The sequence below is a fragment of the Ruditapes philippinarum genome, unplaced genomic scaffold (genome assembly GCF_026571515.1).
Source record: "Ruditapes philippinarum isolate M1 unplaced genomic scaffold, ASM2657151v2 ctg154_1_1_1_1, whole genome shotgun sequence".
NCBI classification, from domain to species: Eukaryota; Metazoa; Mollusca; class Bivalvia; order Venerida; family Veneridae; genus Ruditapes; species Ruditapes philippinarum.
Window position 1 is genome coordinate 132,176 of NW_026861602.1, and position 19,997 is coordinate 152,172.

The following is a 19,997-nucleotide window of genomic DNA, read 5'->3' on the forward strand; positions in this document are numbered from 1 at the left end:
TATGATATTTTGACCTCATTTTAGTAATTTACATGAATTGTAAATGCTGTTTGTTCACTTTACAATATTTTCCTTTAAAATACCGATCTTATAAAAATTAGCATGAATCTGGAGGAATACTGCTTTAAAGTGTATTATACAAAATGAAGGAAACATTTAGAAAATTTTGTTCATTTTCAAATTTTAAAACATCTATGATCAAGAAAATATACCTGTAAATTTGCTGGAATGTATAAATTTATGCAAAAAAAAATTTATCAATTTTTTTAAACAAACTTAAGCAATTAAATTCTGACACACTTACACATTATATTCCAGACAATTTAAAACGCAAGTGAAAACAAGATTGCATTTGAGAAAAATGCTATGCCACCGCATGGTTCAAATTTCATAGCTGTACATCAAAGGACAAGAAAGTAGGTCACATCATCAAATTCTAGGTCAAAGTTCAATTTTACAACTAAAACTGTGCACATGGTCAAAATGTCATTGCTGGACAAGAAAGTAGGTCACTGTCCCCTTGGGCAAGGCATAATTTTGACCCAAGGGTTTAATAACAATCTTGATACAGGTCCACCAAACAACATTTCAAGTCAAATATCTAAGCTATAGCTTTCTTCCATTCAGAAAACATTTGTTTTATTTTCTGTTTTTACTACGTGTACATAATGAGAATCACTGCCCCCGGGCAGGGCCAATTATTGACATTTGAACAACTTTGGTAGAGGACCTATAGATGATATTATATATCAAACATCAAAGCTCTATGCCTTGAACCTTCAGACAAAATTTTTCTTTTCACTATATGTACATAATGAAAATCAATGACCCCCGGGGCGGAACCAATTTTGACCCCAGGGCGATTATTTGAACAATCTTGCTAGAGGTTCACTTCACAATGTTTCATGCAAAATATCTTAACTTTATCCTTTGTAAATTTAGAGAAGAAGATTTTTTAAGTTTTAACTATATACATATAGGATAAACCTATGGCTCCCTGAGGGGCGGGGCTAATTTTGACACAAGAGGCAAAATTTGAACAACTTTGGTAGAGTACCTTTAGATGATATTATTTAACAAATATTAAAGCTCTAAGCCTTGTACCTTCAGACAATAAGATTTTTTTATTTTTTACTATATGTATATATTGAAATCAATGACCCCCAGGGCGGGGACAATTTTGACCCCAGGGCTATAATTTGAACACTCTTGCTAGAGTTTTACAACACAATGTTTCATGCAAAATATCTAACCTTTAGCATTTGTCAATTGCTAGAAGAATTTTTTTTAAGTTTTTACTCTATATATATATAAGGAAAACCAATTACCCATGGGACGGGTCTTTAAAAGGTGTTTTAAGTTTTTACTATATGTACATAAAGCGAAAATCAATGACCCCGGGGCGGGCCGATTTTGACCCAAGGGCTATAATTTGAACAATCTTGGTAAGGATCTACCAGATGATGCCTTATGCAAAATATCGAAGCTCTAGGCCTTAAGGTTTTTACAAGAAGGTATTTTAAGTTTTTACTATATGTACATAGTGAAAATCAATGACCCCGGGGCGGGGCCAATTTTGACTCCAGGGCTATAATTTGAACAATCTTGTTAGAGGTCTACCAGACAATGCAAAATATCTAAGCTCTAGGCCTTTTGGGTCTTTACAAGAAGATTTTTTTAATTTATTCTTATAATTCCTTTTGGTTGCCATGGCAACCAGATTTCTGCATGGAATGAAATTCTTTGAACAACTTTGGAAGCCCTTTACCCAAGGAACAATCCTGCCAAGTTTGGTTGAAATTGGACTAGTGGTTTTTCACAAGAAGATTTTTTAAGTTCACTATATAATCTATATAACACACACACAAACACACACACATACACACAGGTGAATCGCTATATGCCACCGCATCGCAGATGATGCGGTGGCATAAAAATTACAGGGAAAAATATAACAATCAAATACAAACATGTACAAAGGCTATTTCACATGGTTTCTGTCAAAACAGATTTCTTGAAAGTCCATAGAAAAGTAATACATGTAAATAATTACATACACCATACATATATGAATGTAAAAATCTGACTGTTTTAAAGGGACCCGACTGAGGTTTTTTGACATGAAGGGACTAGAGATATTTATCATAGATATTTACATATGTTGCAGCTCTAAATCAATAACTTGTGTGCATAATTTAAGACCATTCCCTATGTTTTTTTTTACAAGAATAATAATTTTCACTACGTAAAATGACCGAAAAATAAAAAGTATTTTCACATCTTTAACTCAAATTGGGCTAAGAATCGCACATATTATCGACTTATATAAAAATATTCATTGACGTTAAATAAATCAAATTTAGATCTAAATTGCTTCAGTTGAAACTTGTGTGATATATTATTTGTTAAAATAGAAAACTAGGTAAGGAATCTTGACAGTGAATAATAATATTGCGTGTTTTTTAAAATGATTATCATAAGACAATCATGAAGTTTATATTTCTTATATACATATACAGGCCTGCTGCAAATTTGTCAATTAATTTTTATTATAAATTTTTAGTAAGTAAGCAGTTATATGACCTTGTATGAATGGTGACTTGTAATATAATCCTTGACTAGCACCCTCAGGTTATAATTATAACTTATAACTGTTTATACTGTGCCATATAACCTTTTAGCCATATATACTTTCAAAAGAAATCTATATAACTTATAATATACTGAGGCGATGATTTTAAACAAATAACTCGTGTTTCATGTCACAATGTAATTAATGCCTCGACAACTTTAATAATATAAATAGATGGGACAAAAATAGAAACTCGTATCACAGCATTACACAGTGCTCGTGGCCGATGACAACAACCGAGAAAGATAGTTTCATCATACACGTTACATAATGATTTATCTAGTAGCTAAAGATGACACTTGCGTGTCGTGGCCTTACAGTGTATAAAGCTATATATCTACTGCCTGTAGTTAACAAAAAAATATTGTTCGAATTTTGAAAAAAGAATAATTCCGAAACGCCTGTATGCGAACTGTGCATGCACAGATTAGTTTATATCAATTAATTTTAGACAGATAATGTTGGAAGCTATAAGCTTATTGAAACACTCTCAAATCCGTTCCTGAACAAATTCATTGTCAAACCATTACAATCTTACTTTAAACAGCAGCTTAATATTTTGTTCTGGAACATATTCCGTTTACATACCATTTTTATGTGTGATAAATAATAGATCAATTTAATATTACAACTCTTTTGTGAATGGAACATAAAATTTTTGAAACAACATAATTTACTGTTCATAATTTTTTTAAGTATTTAATTATACATGTATATAGCTTTATACCCTTTAAAAATGAAATGTAATTACAGATACAGATATAGAGCACAAATAAATACCCAAATTGTAAGGTACATACATTTCCAACTTGTGAGATGACCATTCAAAATTGTTTACATTCAGTTGACATTAAAACCTCGGAACATAATTATACATATCATATATTAAATGATATGTCACTTATAGAAAATTGTATGTTTTTATGTTACACAAAATATATAAATAATTGAGGCAGTAGTATGTGGAACTTGTCAAATTATAATAATAGTTATATATCAAGTCATAAAAACATGGATTATATGCTAGACATTTTAGTCTCCCATTACAGATACAAACATTCTATAAACAGTTAAAACACATATATCTGTGTATCCCTTATTGTAAACAACCATAAATATAATTTAACATTCATATAAGAATTCCTTTCATTCCTGAACATAGAAAATACTTATGATAAAATAACTCTCAATCTATAATGATCATGACTTTCATAAAGTAGAGACAAAAACACTCGCATTCCTTACTCCCAGTTTAATTTGCACAAGTTTTCGAAATACTCTTAATCCCTACTCACATAAAATACAAGACAAAATACTTACAGAAAATATACAGACATATATACTCTTAAATAGGCTCTACAGGCATAAAAACTAACATTCCCTACTCCCATAACATATCATATTCTCCAGCTATAAAGACATTTAAACAGACTTATTCCTTACTCCAATATAATATACAAGCATGAATACTCACATTCCCTTTGATACAAAGACAAAACTACTCTCAATCTTTACTCCTAGAAGCTACAAAGATTTTTAAAAAACTCCCATTCTCTTTCCCCAGAAGCTAAAAAAGCAAAAATACTTGCATTCCTTACTTCGAGAAGCTATAGACAAAAAATACTCTCCTTCCTTATTGCCAGAAGCTATAAAGACAAAAATACTTGCATTCTTTACTCCCAAAATCTATAAAGACACAAAAATAGTTGCATTCCTTACACCCAAAAGCTATAAAGACAAAAATACTTGCATTCCTTACTCCCAAAAGCTATAAAGACACAAAAATAGTTGCATTCCTTACTCCCAAAAGCTATAAAGACAAAAATACTTGCATTCCTTACTCCCAAAAGCTATAAAGACACAAAAATAGTTGCATTCCTTACTCCCAAATGCTATAAAGACAAAAATACTTGTATTCCTTACTTCCAAAAGCTATAAAGCTAAAATACCTGGATTCCTTACTCCCAAAAGCTGTATGGCCAAAAATACTTGCATTTCCTACTCCCAAAAGCTATAAAGACAAAAATACTTGCATTCCTTACTCCCAAAAGCTATAAAGACAAAAATACTTGCATTCCTTACTCCCAAAAGCTATAAAGACAAAAATACTTGCATTCCTTACTCCCAAAAGCTATAAAGACAAAAATACCTGCATTCCTTACTCCCAAAAGCTGTATAGACAAAAATACTTGCATTCCCTACTCCCAAAAGCTATAAAGACAAAAATACTTGCATTCCTTACTCCCAAAAGCTGTATAGACAAAAATACTTGCATTCCCTTCTCCCAGAAGCTATAAAGACAAAAATACTTGCATTCCTTACTCCCAAAAGCTGTAAAGACAAAAATACTTACATTCTCTACTCTCAGAAGCTATAAAGACAAAAAGCCATAAAAACATTTCCTCCCAAAAACTGTGCAGACATAAATAAATTCACTCTCTCCCAAAAGAATACAGAGTGACATTATTACTCTCTCTCCTACATACATAGGTTATCATATTCTATACTCACAAACCATGCAAACTATACAGACATAAAAACATTCACTGCATTACATACATTTATCCACTCATTCTGTTTTCATACAAGATATACAAATTCCTTTCATTTCAACATTATCACCAACAAACTATACAAACGTATCTCTCGATATTCTCTTCACCAACAAATATGGCAATATCCTTATTAAAATTTCAAAATGTTATTACAAAATAAGAACTTTAACAATTTTACTAAAGCATTATTAGAATGGTAAACTTCGAGTTGTTAGTCTACAATAATCAGATGATGAAAGCACGCTGTAGTATTCTATTGTTTGACCAAGTCTTCGCCAAGTTCGACTAGAATAATTATCTTCGTGTGGAGAAATGTTTTTCATGATGAATTTCAACTCCAGCACTAATCAGCACTAATGTTTTTATCACAACAGATTTAACAATATGTTTTTATTATCACATGTATGTGCCTATTTAGATGTAATTGCTCCAGACGAACACTGCAATAAACAAAAATAAGGCATTTCATTATATTGTAATGCAATGTCGAAAAAACAAAACTATTCAAGCAAACTTGATATATGACAACCATCTTTTAAAAGCTAAAAGACAAATTTTGTTGATGATGCACCCATGTGAAAAAGTAGCTGAAAGGTATTTCTTTCGTAAGTTTCATCAGCTAAGCATTCAAACTTTGCTTTTCGTTCTTGTTTTTTTTAAAGTTATTTTCTTGTGGGAGGTAGAGGCCGGGTGTCTGTCTCCACCCTCAGTATTGGTTTCAGCCATGCCCTTACTGGGCCCATGACCATCTTACATGTACTTCAATTTTGAAGTATATCTGATAAACAAGAGGGCCATGATGGCCCTGAGGTCGCTCACCTGTATATAGCCCCCCCGGCCCAATTTTTTTCCCAAGGGCTTTTATTTGTTTATTTGAACAGACTTAGTAGACACCCATAGGAAGTTGTTTCATGCAAAACATCTAAGTTCTAGCTCATTGGGGTTTTTTAAAAGAAGATTTTTTAAGTTTTTACTAATACACATATAGTTAAAAACAATGACACCCCTCGGGCAGGGCCAGTTCTGAACCCCTGGGCTTTTATTTTGAACAAACTTTGTAGATATTTACTTAAAGATGTTTCATGCTTTATATCTAAACTCTAGTTATTTGGGTTTTTTTCAAGAAGATTTTTTAAGTTTTTTGCTATGTATATAAGGAAAATCAAATGACCCCCGGGGCGGGGCCAGTTTTGACCCCAGAGCTTTTATTTGAACAAACTTGGTAGACACCCATTAGAACATGTCTCATGCTAAATATCTAAATTCTAGCTATTTGGGTTCTTTAAAAGAAGATTTTATTAGTTTTTACTATATGCATATAAGGAATATCAATGACCCCCTGGGGCGGGGCCAATTTTTACCCCAGGGCTTTTATTTGAACAAACTTGGTAGACATTCACCAGAAGATGTTTCATGCCAAATATCTAAGCTCTAGCTCTTTGGGTTCTTTAAAAGAAGATTTTTTAATTTTTTACTTTATGCATATAGGGAAAATCAATGACCCCCTGGGGCGGGGCCAATTTTGACCCCAGGGCTTTTATTTGAACAAACTTGGTAAGACATTCACCAGAAGATGTTTCATGCCAAATATCTAAGCTCTAGCTCTTACAGTTCTTTAAAAGAAGATTTTTTAAGTTTTTACTATATGCATATAGGGAAAATCAATGACCCCCGGGGCGGGGCCAATTTTGACCCCAGGGCTTTTATTTGAACAAACTTGGTAGACATTCACTAGAAGATGTTCCATGCCAAATATCTTAGCTCTAGCTCTTACAGTTCTTTAAAAAGAAGATTTTTTAAGTTTTTACTATATGCATATAGGGAAAATCAATGACCCCCCCGGGGCGGGGCCAATTTTGACCCCAGGGCTTTTATTGGAACAAACTTGGTAGACACTCATTAGAAGATGTTTCATGCCAAATATCTAAGCTCTAACTCTTAGGGTTGTTTAAAAGAAGATATTTAAAGATTTTTCTTTCGGTTGCCATGGCAACCAGAGTTATGCATGAAATTAAATTCTTTGAACAATTTTTAAAGGTGACCACCAAAGGAACATTCCTGTGAAGTTTGGATGAAATTGGCTCAGTGGTTTATGAGGAGATGTCTTTTAAGGCAAAAGTTTACGGACGGACGGACTACGGACGGACGGACGCCGGACGAAAAGCGATCACAAAAGCTAACCTGTCACTTTGTGACAGGTGAGCTAAAAAAACTCTTGGAGAAGAAAACATCTGTTGAAAAATAACCCCATTAACCGAGATTCAATATTATATGGTAATTGGTCTATTAACACTGGAACAGATTGCACTATAATCCTTAGTAAAACTGTAAGTTTCTAAATACTTAAAGTAAACATTACAAAATAAAATTTCTTTGATGCACCAAATCAGCAGAACATTTTATATATCTCGATGTTTGATGTTACAATATACCCATGCCCTATTAATTATACTGTAGATGAAGAACCAACCATTATTGTTCCAGCTCTGCTTTTTCAAATTTGAACAGTAAACCTGAACTGTCCATAGCTCAAGTGCTTGACAGTAACAAAAGGGGTATAACTCTGTAAAAAGTTCCCTCAAAATTATGGGGCCTGTTTCATCATGTAAGATAATCAAAGAAAACAATACACCCATTGACAGTTTCCGAACTAGCAGACGACAGGCAATTCTTATCAGTAGTTTTGCGAGTAAAGATAACAGGTTACGTATCTCACCGTATAAATAGTATGTAAAATGGTCTGACTTGTGGTAGATTTAACAGTCAATTTAAATACCTTTACTGTCAAACGATGTGTTGAAGTATATACAGAGATGAAGCTACCATCACAAGCTTTTTTGGTGTAAAAAAACCAGCAGTTTAAAAACTGCTAAATTTGTATTGTTTTAGCATTAGAGATACCGATTTTACTCGAAGATAAGGGAAACGACTCCTATTTTTTCAGTCTGATATACCTCTGTTATTTACGTAGTTCATAAAGAGACTGAAAATGGGTGTATTGTTTGAAATTTCAATTAATTCCCTTTAAAAGTTTTGGAGATACCAACTCGCAAGCAAAAACTTAACCAACGTGTGCAACAAGAATAGCTTTCCATATTGTTCAAATATTCAAGCTAAAAATAAGTTACCTTTGTATGTTTTCTGAACTGTTGGTCCTTCAGTAAGATATGATTATAGGCAAGTTCTGCATCAGCCCAGTCGTCAAATACAGCGTCAGGTAATTGATCATCTTCCACAGGCTTCCATGTCCTCCCTAAACTTGATGAGATCTACAATATTTACCACATACATGTATCAGATATAGTTAATCCAGAACTTTATTGTCAGTCATGTGCAGTGTTTGAAACTATACAAAAGTATTGATATATTTCTATTCTAAATTTCATAAATAATCAATACCTGCTTAGCTTGTGGAATTTCTTGAATGGACTCGCTAGCTTCCCTTTTTTAAATTGTTCATTATCAACTTTTGGGTTATCAAGATGAAAATCTACAGTTTGTCAGCCAAACTGAGCATAAGAACACCCTAGCTTGACTCTACACTGGTGACATAGGCTAATCCCTTTTAATTGCACCAGTAGCTTTTGAGGGGTAGTCTGGAGAAGTTTTATGACAGACAGATGGACAGGCGATGGAGAAGTGATCCCTATACATATGTACATGTATATTGCTGCCACTCTGTACCAGGCGACACAAAAAATGCAAAAGACCAAACACTAGCCAGCGCCTTCTATATAAATGATCTGATGAAATCTGAACCCACAGTTCTCATTTTCTAAGTCCAAATATTCATTTTAAAATTCTTATTGTACCTAAAGTAAGAAAGTTCCGTCAAAAATTTAAAAAATTGCTGTGAAATGAAGAGGTTACATTATACCTGGTTAAGGACAATACTGATTCTATTGGACTCTTACACACCTGTCAAACCTGTATCAGAGTCAGCTTATGCCTCAACCAATATAGCTTTGTCAGCTGTGTACTCAACTAAATGAATTCAGTATTGTACTCAATAATGTACAATAACCTCATAATATTATATAAAAAACTACATTACACGTATTTCAAAATAAATTTGGCATATAAAATAGTGACTTCTACCGAATGTCTGGTTTTTGAGGCTTTACAGTATCATGTGATAGATAAAATATTGCATTTGTTGTCTTTTCCTTACTTACATTAAACTCAATATTGATAAACTATAAAGCTCTCATTATGCTTGCTTTACTTATACTTGTACTTTTCTAAAACTTGTTCAATTCAAGTTTATTATAAAGTGCCAATTGATATAGGATTCTTAGTTCCAAGCCACATGATTGAAGCCCTCTCCCGCCGCTTGTTTCTCTTTGAAATGACTGACATTGTTAACTTAACAATTTAAATGAGATATGATATTGATACCATTTCTGTGAATTCCGGCTCCACATTTCCAACAACTTCTACATTGTCTTCATCTAACCAACGTATGCAGGATGCTGGAATGTGAAACTCTTTGAGATGTTCTCCTCTCAAACGTGCTATGGCCACCATGTCATGCTCGGACATCTCGTACCCTGATAGGAAATAAAATACATAATTGATCAATATAATACATGTACATGTATGCTATAATGATACAAAATTGCATAATGACACAATTTTTACTTAGAAATGTAACGACACTCGACAAGAAATATAACAAAACTGGATTATAAACATAACAACACTCGAGAGACCTGTACATAATTCAAGAAAAGAACTGAAGTATCTATTATTTTATTACAAAAGACAGTCAAAACAGATTCAAGGAAAGCAGTGACCTAGTGATTAAGGTGTCTGCCTCTCAACCCAGAGATCAAAGGTTTGAGCCCTAGCTAATTGGGTCACAAACATGTTTCTTCAAATGACAGTACTGGTTGGTTCCAGGAAGCAAACTCAACAGTGATTCATTTAAGTTGCAAGAACTTGTTTCGCAATCCAGCTTAAAAGAATGTGTTTTAACCAAACAAAATTCAGAGCTTCCATTACGGGGTTAAGTAAAAACTTAAAAAGTTTACTTATTACAAAGTTACAGGTCGATTCCGGTAATTCACCGCCGATTCCGGTCGATTCCGGTAATTCGGCTGATTCCGGTAAGTCGTGTAACCGTCCATTACATTCCAAAGTTTGGAAGACATAGAGACTGCAAAATTTTCCACATTGGAAGTCATATTATAGGAAATTGTATTAGACAATCGTGTATTATTTGTAATATTGTGTAACGACACTTCTGATGTTTACATGATCTGTATATACACAGCTGAAATCAATCATTTTCAATTTAAATTGAAAGAAAGCACTAGTGTAGTAAATTTGTCATATAGTAAGTTATACATTGAGGTTTAAATGGCCATGCACTTAATCACCTAGCGGCTCAGGTAGTACATGCTAACAACTTCGCCTATTTTACTCTGTCATTAAATTAATCAACACTTACATGTACTTCATCATAACCTCAACTAATTATAACTTAAATAACAACAAAGAAACTTAGGTTACCAATGAGTGTAAAATGGGAGAGATTTGAACATTTCCATGCCATCATGACAAAGGGATCTTCATCTGTCGTCACTTGGTACACTGCTGGCACACCATGATCAAACCCATCAATTATGTGTATAGATTTGAGAGTGTTCCAGTAACAGTTGGCCATCAATCCCAATGCAGGAACATTTATATTTGAGCAAAAGAACTGTCTAAAGTGTGTCAGAGGAAGATTCTGCTTTAAAATATCCAGCAACTTTGCCACACCAGTGTAGGAATGCATCAAGTTGATTGTAACTTCAATATTTTTATTGTGACTGGAAAATTGTCTCCACGATGCATTTGTGACACTTTCATGTTCAGGACCAACACCGTGCACATGGATGTTCAATGATTCAAGAGGTGCTCTACTTAACTCACAGAATATGTGAAGTAACTGATTATCCAGAAAGTCATAGTCTATGCTCATATGTCTAAGATTTGTGAAATTGCGAAATTTGTAGATGTCTAGGTCAACAATGCCGTAATTATCAGAATCTTCCTTGACACTCGCCAAGTGAAGAGCTTCCAGGGAATTACTGTGAAGACTTGATAACCTTTCCAAGAAAAAGTCTGAATGTGCTAGCATCTCCTCTGAGCAGCCTAATGACACATGTTTCAATTTTCTACTGGTTCTTATTATGCATTCTAGCTTTTGCACAAATCTGAAATATATAGAAAGCTTTATAGTAATTAGTTTTAAACACAAAACAATAGTATTTCAAAGTATAAAACCAAAGCAATGACCACAATTTTGAAGTCTGGTACAGCAAAACTACTTTTTATATAGAGCTTTAGTAATAATATGATCAGTTATGATAAATTATGATATTATTTGATTTAGTAAATAATGTATTCAAATTATGTTATTGGACTTATTCTTACATCATGCTAGCATTTGATAAAAGAATCAATTGACATTACATTTAAAAAAGATAAACCTTAGCTAAAATTTTCATTTATTTATCAATTAACCTTCACATAGATAACATCTATGCTGATACACATATTTTGACAGTTGTCACATGACTATGTTTATGTTTACATTTTGTTACTATTTTTAGAATACAGCTGATTGGCCTAAATTTGGAACAAAAATATTTACCTGCTACAGGTCACGGTTTCTGTCCATTCCGTATGACAACTCAGTGGCTGCAACTGAAGTACTTGAAGGTTTTTATTATCACAAAGTATTTGAAGTGTTCTATAACAATCTTTCAATTCCTCGCCATCGAGAGGGTCGAAGTTTATTGCGCATTCACGAACAAACCTTCCACAAACGTTTGCCAAAAATTTGTTCTTTTGTCTACGGTTTCTACGCAGGCAAACCGAAAGTTTTGGCCACAGTTTAGCTTGGAACAAATAAGATCTCCATCTTTTACAGACAACAGAAGCATTTAACCTGTCTTTCAACGAAAGATACGAAAGTATTTCCACAATTAAAACACTGGGCATTATCGCCCAGCTGTGTCCTGCCATTTGTGTGTATTGGCATGACGTCACTGATCACGTGATAACTTATTTTAAGACTTGGCTAACTAGACGGAGTACGACGGAAAGAGCCGAAATTTTTCGATTGAAACGAAAACGTAATAGGCTAAACACAACTAAATTGAAGCCATATATTTATTGGTTATATAAAATGCACATTATAATGATATGACAATCATGAAACTGTTGTGCAATATGGGGCCTACTTATCGGCGGTCTCCGGTTTTCGACTGCTCCGGTCTCCGTCATAGTCCGTCGATAGGAGAAAGTGAATTAGTAGGTTATTATACAAATAAATCGACGGTCTCTTGGTTAAACATGATTGATATGAACTGAAAAAGACTAAATGACAAAGTTTTCAGGACGATAGTTAATCTATTAGTGTCAATTCTTGAATAATGAAAGGGATTTCAATGATGAAGAAAAAGTTTTTTTCTTCAGTTGTTACTTAAAATATACAAAATGTATTGTATAAATTATATATACTATATACAAAATAATTAATTATCTTAGTGAAATAAAATGTATTTGTGACTTTACGAATAATTATCAACATTTCAAACACCGTCGAAGACTGAATTAAAAATGAAATATTTAAAAATTTGAACAATAATTGCATATGGCCGGTTATCTACATAATAATTGACAGTCTTTAAAAAAATAGCATATTAATTAAAATTTCATTTTCAATCAAAATGTAAGTTTCCACATCATCCAAAAATATTGACATTAATAACCTATCGTCCCAGATAATTTGCTTGTTGGCCGGCTTTTATAATCAACTACTTATAATTCACTGATCCTTTTTCAGGTCAATCGATTAACTTAAGTCCGTGTATAATCACGAGACGGTCGATATTATTGTTTCTACCAATATACGTCTCGTCAGGTCGATGCTCCTAGGTGGCCTTCGGAAACCGGCAGATACCGTCGATTTTGCAGAGACCCTCATTTAGTAGGCCAAGTGAGCTATCAATGTTTGTTGAACACCACTAAATGCAATATTATTTACACAACATGTCGTGCCTCCTTTTCTCAAGTTTCCTGTCGCTTATTCAACTTTTTGTGCAACACTGTAACGTTTTGAAATTATAACATCATATTGTTTATTGTAACTGCCATTTCATAATTAGACATGACAGAAAAGCAAGTTTATAATTATGTACAGGTCTGTCATTTATACACCAACAATTTTAACAGACCCCTTTTAAATCTTTATTCATTGGTTTTCGGCTGGTTTACGCCTTACATAAAGCCAGCCTATCAAAGAGTTGAAAAGAAGTGTGCGCGAGTTTTAAAGTTTATACGATAGAGTTATGTACCCATATTCAACGCACACCTTTAGCACAAACGGGTGCTTCTGTAACAACTGTTACAACACTAGCTAATTCTTAGAAAACTAAGTAAGGTGGGTTTTTATTTTCTGATGATTTCTATTCTTTTTAATAAATAATTTCTAAAATGATTATCAATAGTTCGGCATGGCTACTTTTATATAAGTGTCGAGTGTATTTCCTGGCCTTTTCATCTGATTAATTTAGAGAGATAAACTTTTCGAACTGCTGGGCTGAAAATGGCGGGCATCTTGATAAGAATATTTGATTTTACACATTTCTATTTAGGAGTGCCTGAAATGTTAAAAGGAGTTTTGGCTTCAGAGTTATAAGTCATTATTGGTCAAGGGTGTGATATCAAAAGAAAATAGACTTGGCAATAGAGACATTATTATATTCTTTTATTTCCTCCAATAGTTGAAGAGCATAATATATAAACAAACAAACAAAAAAATATACAAATATTTACATGAAATAATAAAGAACAAAACATATTATGATAGCATAGCATTAATAACAACTGAAGAGAGGCAATTTCCTTAAGACTGCACTTGTCGAAATAGAAGTACAGAATCAAAATTTAGAAAACTCAAATCTTATACAACAGGTGTTACAAAATAGTTTGCTGTCATATTTTCTAATACATGTATATCACATGAGCATGTTTCTTATAGTGTCTTTTTGTTACAACATAACCTTAGATATAATTCTATCATATACAGTGACATTCGCAAAGTGCAGTCCTTGCCAAAACGAAACACAAGAACTGAGCAGCGAATGAGACATGCTATTACAGTTTTATTTTTACCAGAATCTAATGTAATGCAATATCGCTATATATTTCCTTTAAGTCCACAACTAAGACAATGCTTAACTTGAAATATCTGTCATTTACAAAAAAAAATTAACAAATATGTGAGACATGAACATAGTCGGGCATTACAATCAATCACAGAATTATAATTTATAATGAAGGTGTGTTATCAAAAGAATACAGACAGAGCTATAGAGGCATTATTACATCTATACAAGGCGTGACATCAATAGATTGATGACAGAGCTATAGAGGCAATTTTGCATCTATACACGGCGAGAAGTGAAGGGCGTGATATCAAAAGATTGCAGACAGAGCTATATAATAATTATGTATTATAACATCCATGCACAGCGAGTTGTGAAGAGCGTGGTATCAAATGATTGCTGACAGAGCTAAAGAGGCATTATTGCACCTATACACGACGGGAATGGAAGCGCGTGATATCGAAAGATTGCTGAAAGAGTTAAAGAGGAATTATCAAATCTATACACGACGGGTAGTGAAGGGCTTGATATCAAACGATTGCTTACAGAGTTATACAGACATTATTGCATCTATACACGACGGGTAGTGAAGTGCGTGATATCAAAATATTGCAGATAGAGCTCTAGAGGCATTATTACATCTATACACAAATGGAGTGAAGGGCGTGATATCAAAAGATTGCAGATAGAGCTATAGAGGAATTATCACATCTATACACGACGGGAAGTGAAGGGCGTGATATCAAAAGATTGCTGACAGAGCTATAGAGGTATTATTGCAATTATACACGACGGGAAGTGAAGCGCGTGATATCGAAAGATTGCTAAAAGAGTTAAAGAGACATTATTGCATCTATACACGACGGGAAGTGAAGGGTGTGATATCAAAAGATTGCTGACAGAGCTATAGAGGCATTATTGCACCTATACACGACGGGAATGGTAGCGTGATATCGAAAGATTGCTAAAAGAGTTAAAGAGACATTATTGCATCTATACACGACGGGAAGTGAAGCGCGTGATATCAAAAGATTGCTGACAGAGCTATAGAGGCATTATTGCACCTATACACGACGGGAAGTGAAGCGCATGATATTGAATAATAGCTGAAAGAGCTATAGTGACATTATTACATCTATACAGGACGAGAAGGGAAGGGCGTGATACCAAAAGATTGCAGACCGAGGTATAGAGACATTATTGCATCTATACACGACGGGAAGTGAAGGGGTGATATCAAAAGATTGCTGACAGAGCTATAGAGGCATTATTACATCTATACACGACGGGAAGTGAAGGGTGTGATATCAAAAGATTGCAGATAGAGCTATAGAGAACATTATTTCATCCATACACGACGGGAAGTGAAGGATGTGAAAGATGGCAGACAGAGCTATATAGACATTATTACATCTATACACGACGGGAAGTGAAGGGTGTGATATCAAAAGATTGGTGACAGAGCTATAAAGGCATTTTTACATCTTTACACGACGGGAAGTGAAGCGCGTGATATCGAAAGATTGCTGAAAGAGTTATAGAGACATTATTTCATCTATACAAGACGGGAAGTGAAGGGCGTCATATCAAAAGATTAATTAAAAAGAGTTATAGAAACATTATTACATCTATACAAGACGGGAAGTGAAGGGCGTGATATCAAAAGATTGCAGATAGAGCTATAGAGACATTATCACATCTATACACGACAGGAAGTAAAGGGCGTGATATCAAAGGATGGCGTGATATCAAAGGATTGGTGACAGAGCTATAGAGGCATTATTGCATCTATACACGACGGGAAGTGAAGCGCGTGATATCAAAAAATTGCTGAAAGAGTTATAGAGACATTAATTATTACATCTATACAAGACGGGAAGTAAATGGCGTCATATCAAAAGATTGCTGACAGAGCTAAAGAGGCATTATTGCATCTAAACACGACGGGAAGTGAAGCGCGTGATATCGAAAGATTCCTGAAAGAGTTATAGAGACATCTATACACGACGGGAAGTGAATTATGGGTGTGATATCAAAAGATTGCAGACAGAGCTTTAGAGACATTATTGCATGTCTACACGACGGGAAGTGAAGCGCGTGATATCGAAAGATTGCAGACAGAGCTATAGAAGCATTATTACATCTATACACGGCGGTAAGTGAAGGGTGTGATATCAAAAGATTGCAGACAGAGCTATAGAGGCATTATTACATCTATACACGACGAAAAGTGAAGGGCGTGATATCAAAAGATTGCAGACAGAGCTATAGAGACATTATTGCATCTATACACGGCAAGAAGTGAAGCGTGTGATATCAAAAGATTGCAGACAGAGCTATAGAGACATTATTGCATCTTTACACGACAAGAAGTGAAAGGTGTGATATCAAAAGATTGCAGACAGAGCTATAAATGCATTATTGCATCTATACAAGACGAAAAATGGAGAACTTGATATCAAAAGATTGCAGACAGCGCTATAAATGCATTATTGCATCTATACACAAATGGAGTGAAGGGCGTGATATGAAAAGATAGCAGACAAAGCTATAGAGGCATAATCACATCTATATAAGCCGAGAAGTGAAGGGCGTGATATCAAACGATTGTAGCTTTATAGACATTATTGCATCTATACACGACGAGAAGGGAAGGGCGTGATATCAAAAGATTGCTGACAGAGTTGCATTATTACATCTATACACGACGGTAAGTGAAGGGTGTGATATCAAAAGATTGTATACAGAGCTATAGAGACATTATTGCATCTATACACGACGGGAAGTGAAGCGCATGATATCGAAAGATTGCTGAAAGAGTTAAAGAGACATTATTGCATCTATCCACGACGGGAAGTGAATGGTGTGATATCAAAAGATTGCTACAGAGCTATAGAGGCGTTATTGCTCCTATACACGACGGGAATGGAAGCGCGTGATATCGAAAGATTGCTGAAAGAGTTAAAGAGACATTGCATCTATACACGACGGGAAGTGAAGGGTGTGATATCAAAAGATTGCAGACAGAGCTATAGAGACATTATTGCATCTATACACGACGGGAAGTGAAGGGTGCGATATCAAAAGATTGCAGACAGAGCTATAGAGGCATTATTACATCTATACACGACGGGAAGAGAAGGGCGTGATATCAAAAGATTGCTGACAGAGCTAAAGAGGCATTATTGCATCTTTACACGGCAAGAAGTGAAGGGCGTCATATCAAAAGATTGCTGACAGAGCTATAGAGGCATTATTGCATCTATACACGACGGGAAGTGAAGGGCGTGATATCAAAAGATTGCAGACAGAGCTATAGAGGCATTATTGCATCTATACACGACGGGAAGTGAAGGGCGTGATATCAAAAGATTGCAGACAGAGCTATAGAGACATTATTGCATCTATACACGACGGGAAGTGAATGGCGTGATATCAAAAGATTGCAGACAGAGCTATAGAGGCATTATTGCATCTCTACACGACGGAAGTGAAGCGCGTGATATCAAAAGATTGCAGGCAGAGCTTTAGAGACATTATTGCATCTATGCACGACAAGAAGTGAAGGGCGTGATATCAAAAGATTGCTGACAGAGCTATAGAGACATTATTGCATCTTTACACGACAAGAAGTGAAGGGCGTGATATCAAAAGATTGCAGACAGAGCTATAAATGCATTATTGCATCTATACAACGGCAAGAAAAATGGAGAACTTGATATCAAAAGATTGCAGACAGCGCTATAAATGCATTATTGCATCTATACACAAATGGAGTGAAGGGCGTGATATGAAAAGATAGCAGACAAAGCTATAGAGGCATAATCACATCTATATAAGACGAGAAGTGAAGGGCGTGATATCAAACGATTGCAGACAGAGCTATAGAGGCATTTTTGCATCTATACACGACGGGAAGTGAATGGCGTGATATCAAAAGATTGCAGACATAAGGTTTTATGCATGGAAAATTGTTGCATATTTGCTTGATGTAAATTCAGAGCCGTACTTTCAAGAGATTGTAGACAGGGCATTATTAACATTCATGATAGAGTAATCGAATTCATCTCAATAACTATTAAAGAACAAAGAGCGTTGGAAATATTCAGTTATAGAATTAAACAGATATTTTGTTATTTTATAGCTCACCCACCCAATCACAATACATAAACCAGTCAACATTATGCCCGTACAAGGATATATTGTAAATGAACAGGTTTAAGTCATTTGTCAGAATTCCTTTCAATTTCATAATTTACTTCGCATGAGCTATAAATAACACACATGGCCCAAAGAAATTTCTCTAAATATCTATCAGAATTTACCTGAAACGGTCAATTTATAAAAAGAGTGGGGCAGTCTTTTCATATTTTAGACATGATATATATTCTTACCAGAACGTTTACCAATATAGACTGTTGGCAAATCAAACCCTTACAACAGGAGCGTTGGAAAATTTATTATAGTTCAATTTTATGTTAACTCCCGACCAATAACAATGACATAACAGTCAAATTTAAAGAAAATGTTCGGGATTTTTCATATAGACTTGTAGGCAAAATTAAAACTGTTCTATAGATTTTTTTAACTTGGCATGTTGTTAGAAAATAACTGTTTGAAGAAAGCCTATTTAACAGTTTTGATTTTGCTTATATGTCTATATGGAAATCCCGAAACGTCCTTAAATACAATATTATTTAAGACATTATTTAGGAAAAGTTTACTTTTATAGTAGATGAAGAATTAAACATTTTAAAATCTTTCTTTTATAGATAACATTGTACAAATAAGAACATATAATAACGTGATTTTGATTCAAAGTTCACATATTATTAATTTCAAGGAAAAAATTCACAAAGATTTATAATTTGCCATTTATTAGATAGTACAAGATGTAATAGTATTTCTTTGGTTTCGCAGATAAAAGGAAACATCTGAAATTAAGGAATCATTAGCGGTGGAAAATTAAACGATTGCGATAATTACTTTTAATAATAAAAATAACACATCTTAAAATTATATTTAATTGTTTGTAACTGATTAAGTATTATTAAAGGAACTTTTCAGTTTAATTATTTAATTGACTGATTACGGTGTCTTTCAATTGCGGATGGTAATTATACAGTTATTGCTAAGTGATAATTTAATAATACTTGTGATTTTTTAACAATAGACGGACATATATTTGCTAATTGGACTATTGTTTGGGCGGGACCTTGATCTTTGGGACATGGCTTAACAAGTTCAATTGAAACGCCGTTGGCTTAACATAGACAAAGTGTCATCTTCAATGTATTTGACGGACCGATAAAGATCAAATCATGTATAAACAATAAAGAATTTCGACCATTTTACACTGTTCAATAAAATTAACCTTAAGGGTACTAATTTGGACAAATTTTATTTCGCAAGGTCAATGTCCTAAGGACATATCTTTTACAAAATTTCAGTCATTTTTTGGCTGCTGATATTTTTTCTCCGTCTATCATCAATAAATATATGGCATTGCTAAACACATGTACCTTTCACATATATGACGTCATATATGACGCATAATTGACAAGTAAAAATGCATTTTCACAATTAATGCTAAAGAATGTTGCATGTTTTCAAAGAAAAATGTAGAAAATATATTTGATTAAAAAT

At 34.0% G+C, this 19,997-nt stretch overlaps 1 protein-coding gene across 1 annotated transcript; it reads right to left on the reverse strand.

Annotated features, from left to right (window-relative positions):
* Positions 1-2,289: 2,289 nt before the first annotated feature.
* Positions 2,290-12,240, reverse strand: LOC132716282 (F-box only protein 33-like). Its single transcript, XM_060699517.1, has 5 exons — positions 11,831-12,240; positions 10,702-11,390; positions 9,586-9,737; positions 8,316-8,456; positions 2,290-5,627 (listed from the first exon to the last, which is right to left on the reverse strand). The coding sequence occupies exons 1-5, from the start codon at positions 12,202-12,204 to the stop codon at positions 5,598-5,600; spliced, it is 1,386 nt and encodes a 461-aa protein (XP_060555500.1). The 5' UTR covers positions 12,205-12,240; the 3' UTR covers positions 2,290-5,597.
* Positions 12,241-19,997: the final 7,757 nt, after the last annotated feature.

What these genes read in the sequence shown, in the direction of transcription:
- LOC132716282 (XM_060699517.1), bottom strand. Translation starts at nt 12,204, where the DNA reads ATGGCAGGACACAGCTGGGCGATAATGCCCAGTGTTTTAATTGTGGAA. An exon ending in GAAACCGTGACCTGTAGCAG is followed by an intron (nt 11,391 to 11,830) that starts GTAAATATTTTT and finishes TATATATTTCAG; the next exon opens with ATTTGTGCAAAAGCTAGAAT. An exon ending in AGTTCAGAAAACATACAAAG is followed by an intron (nt 5,628 to 8,315) that starts GTAACTTATTTT and finishes TGTTTATTGCAG; the next exon opens with TGTTCGTCTGGAGCAATTAC.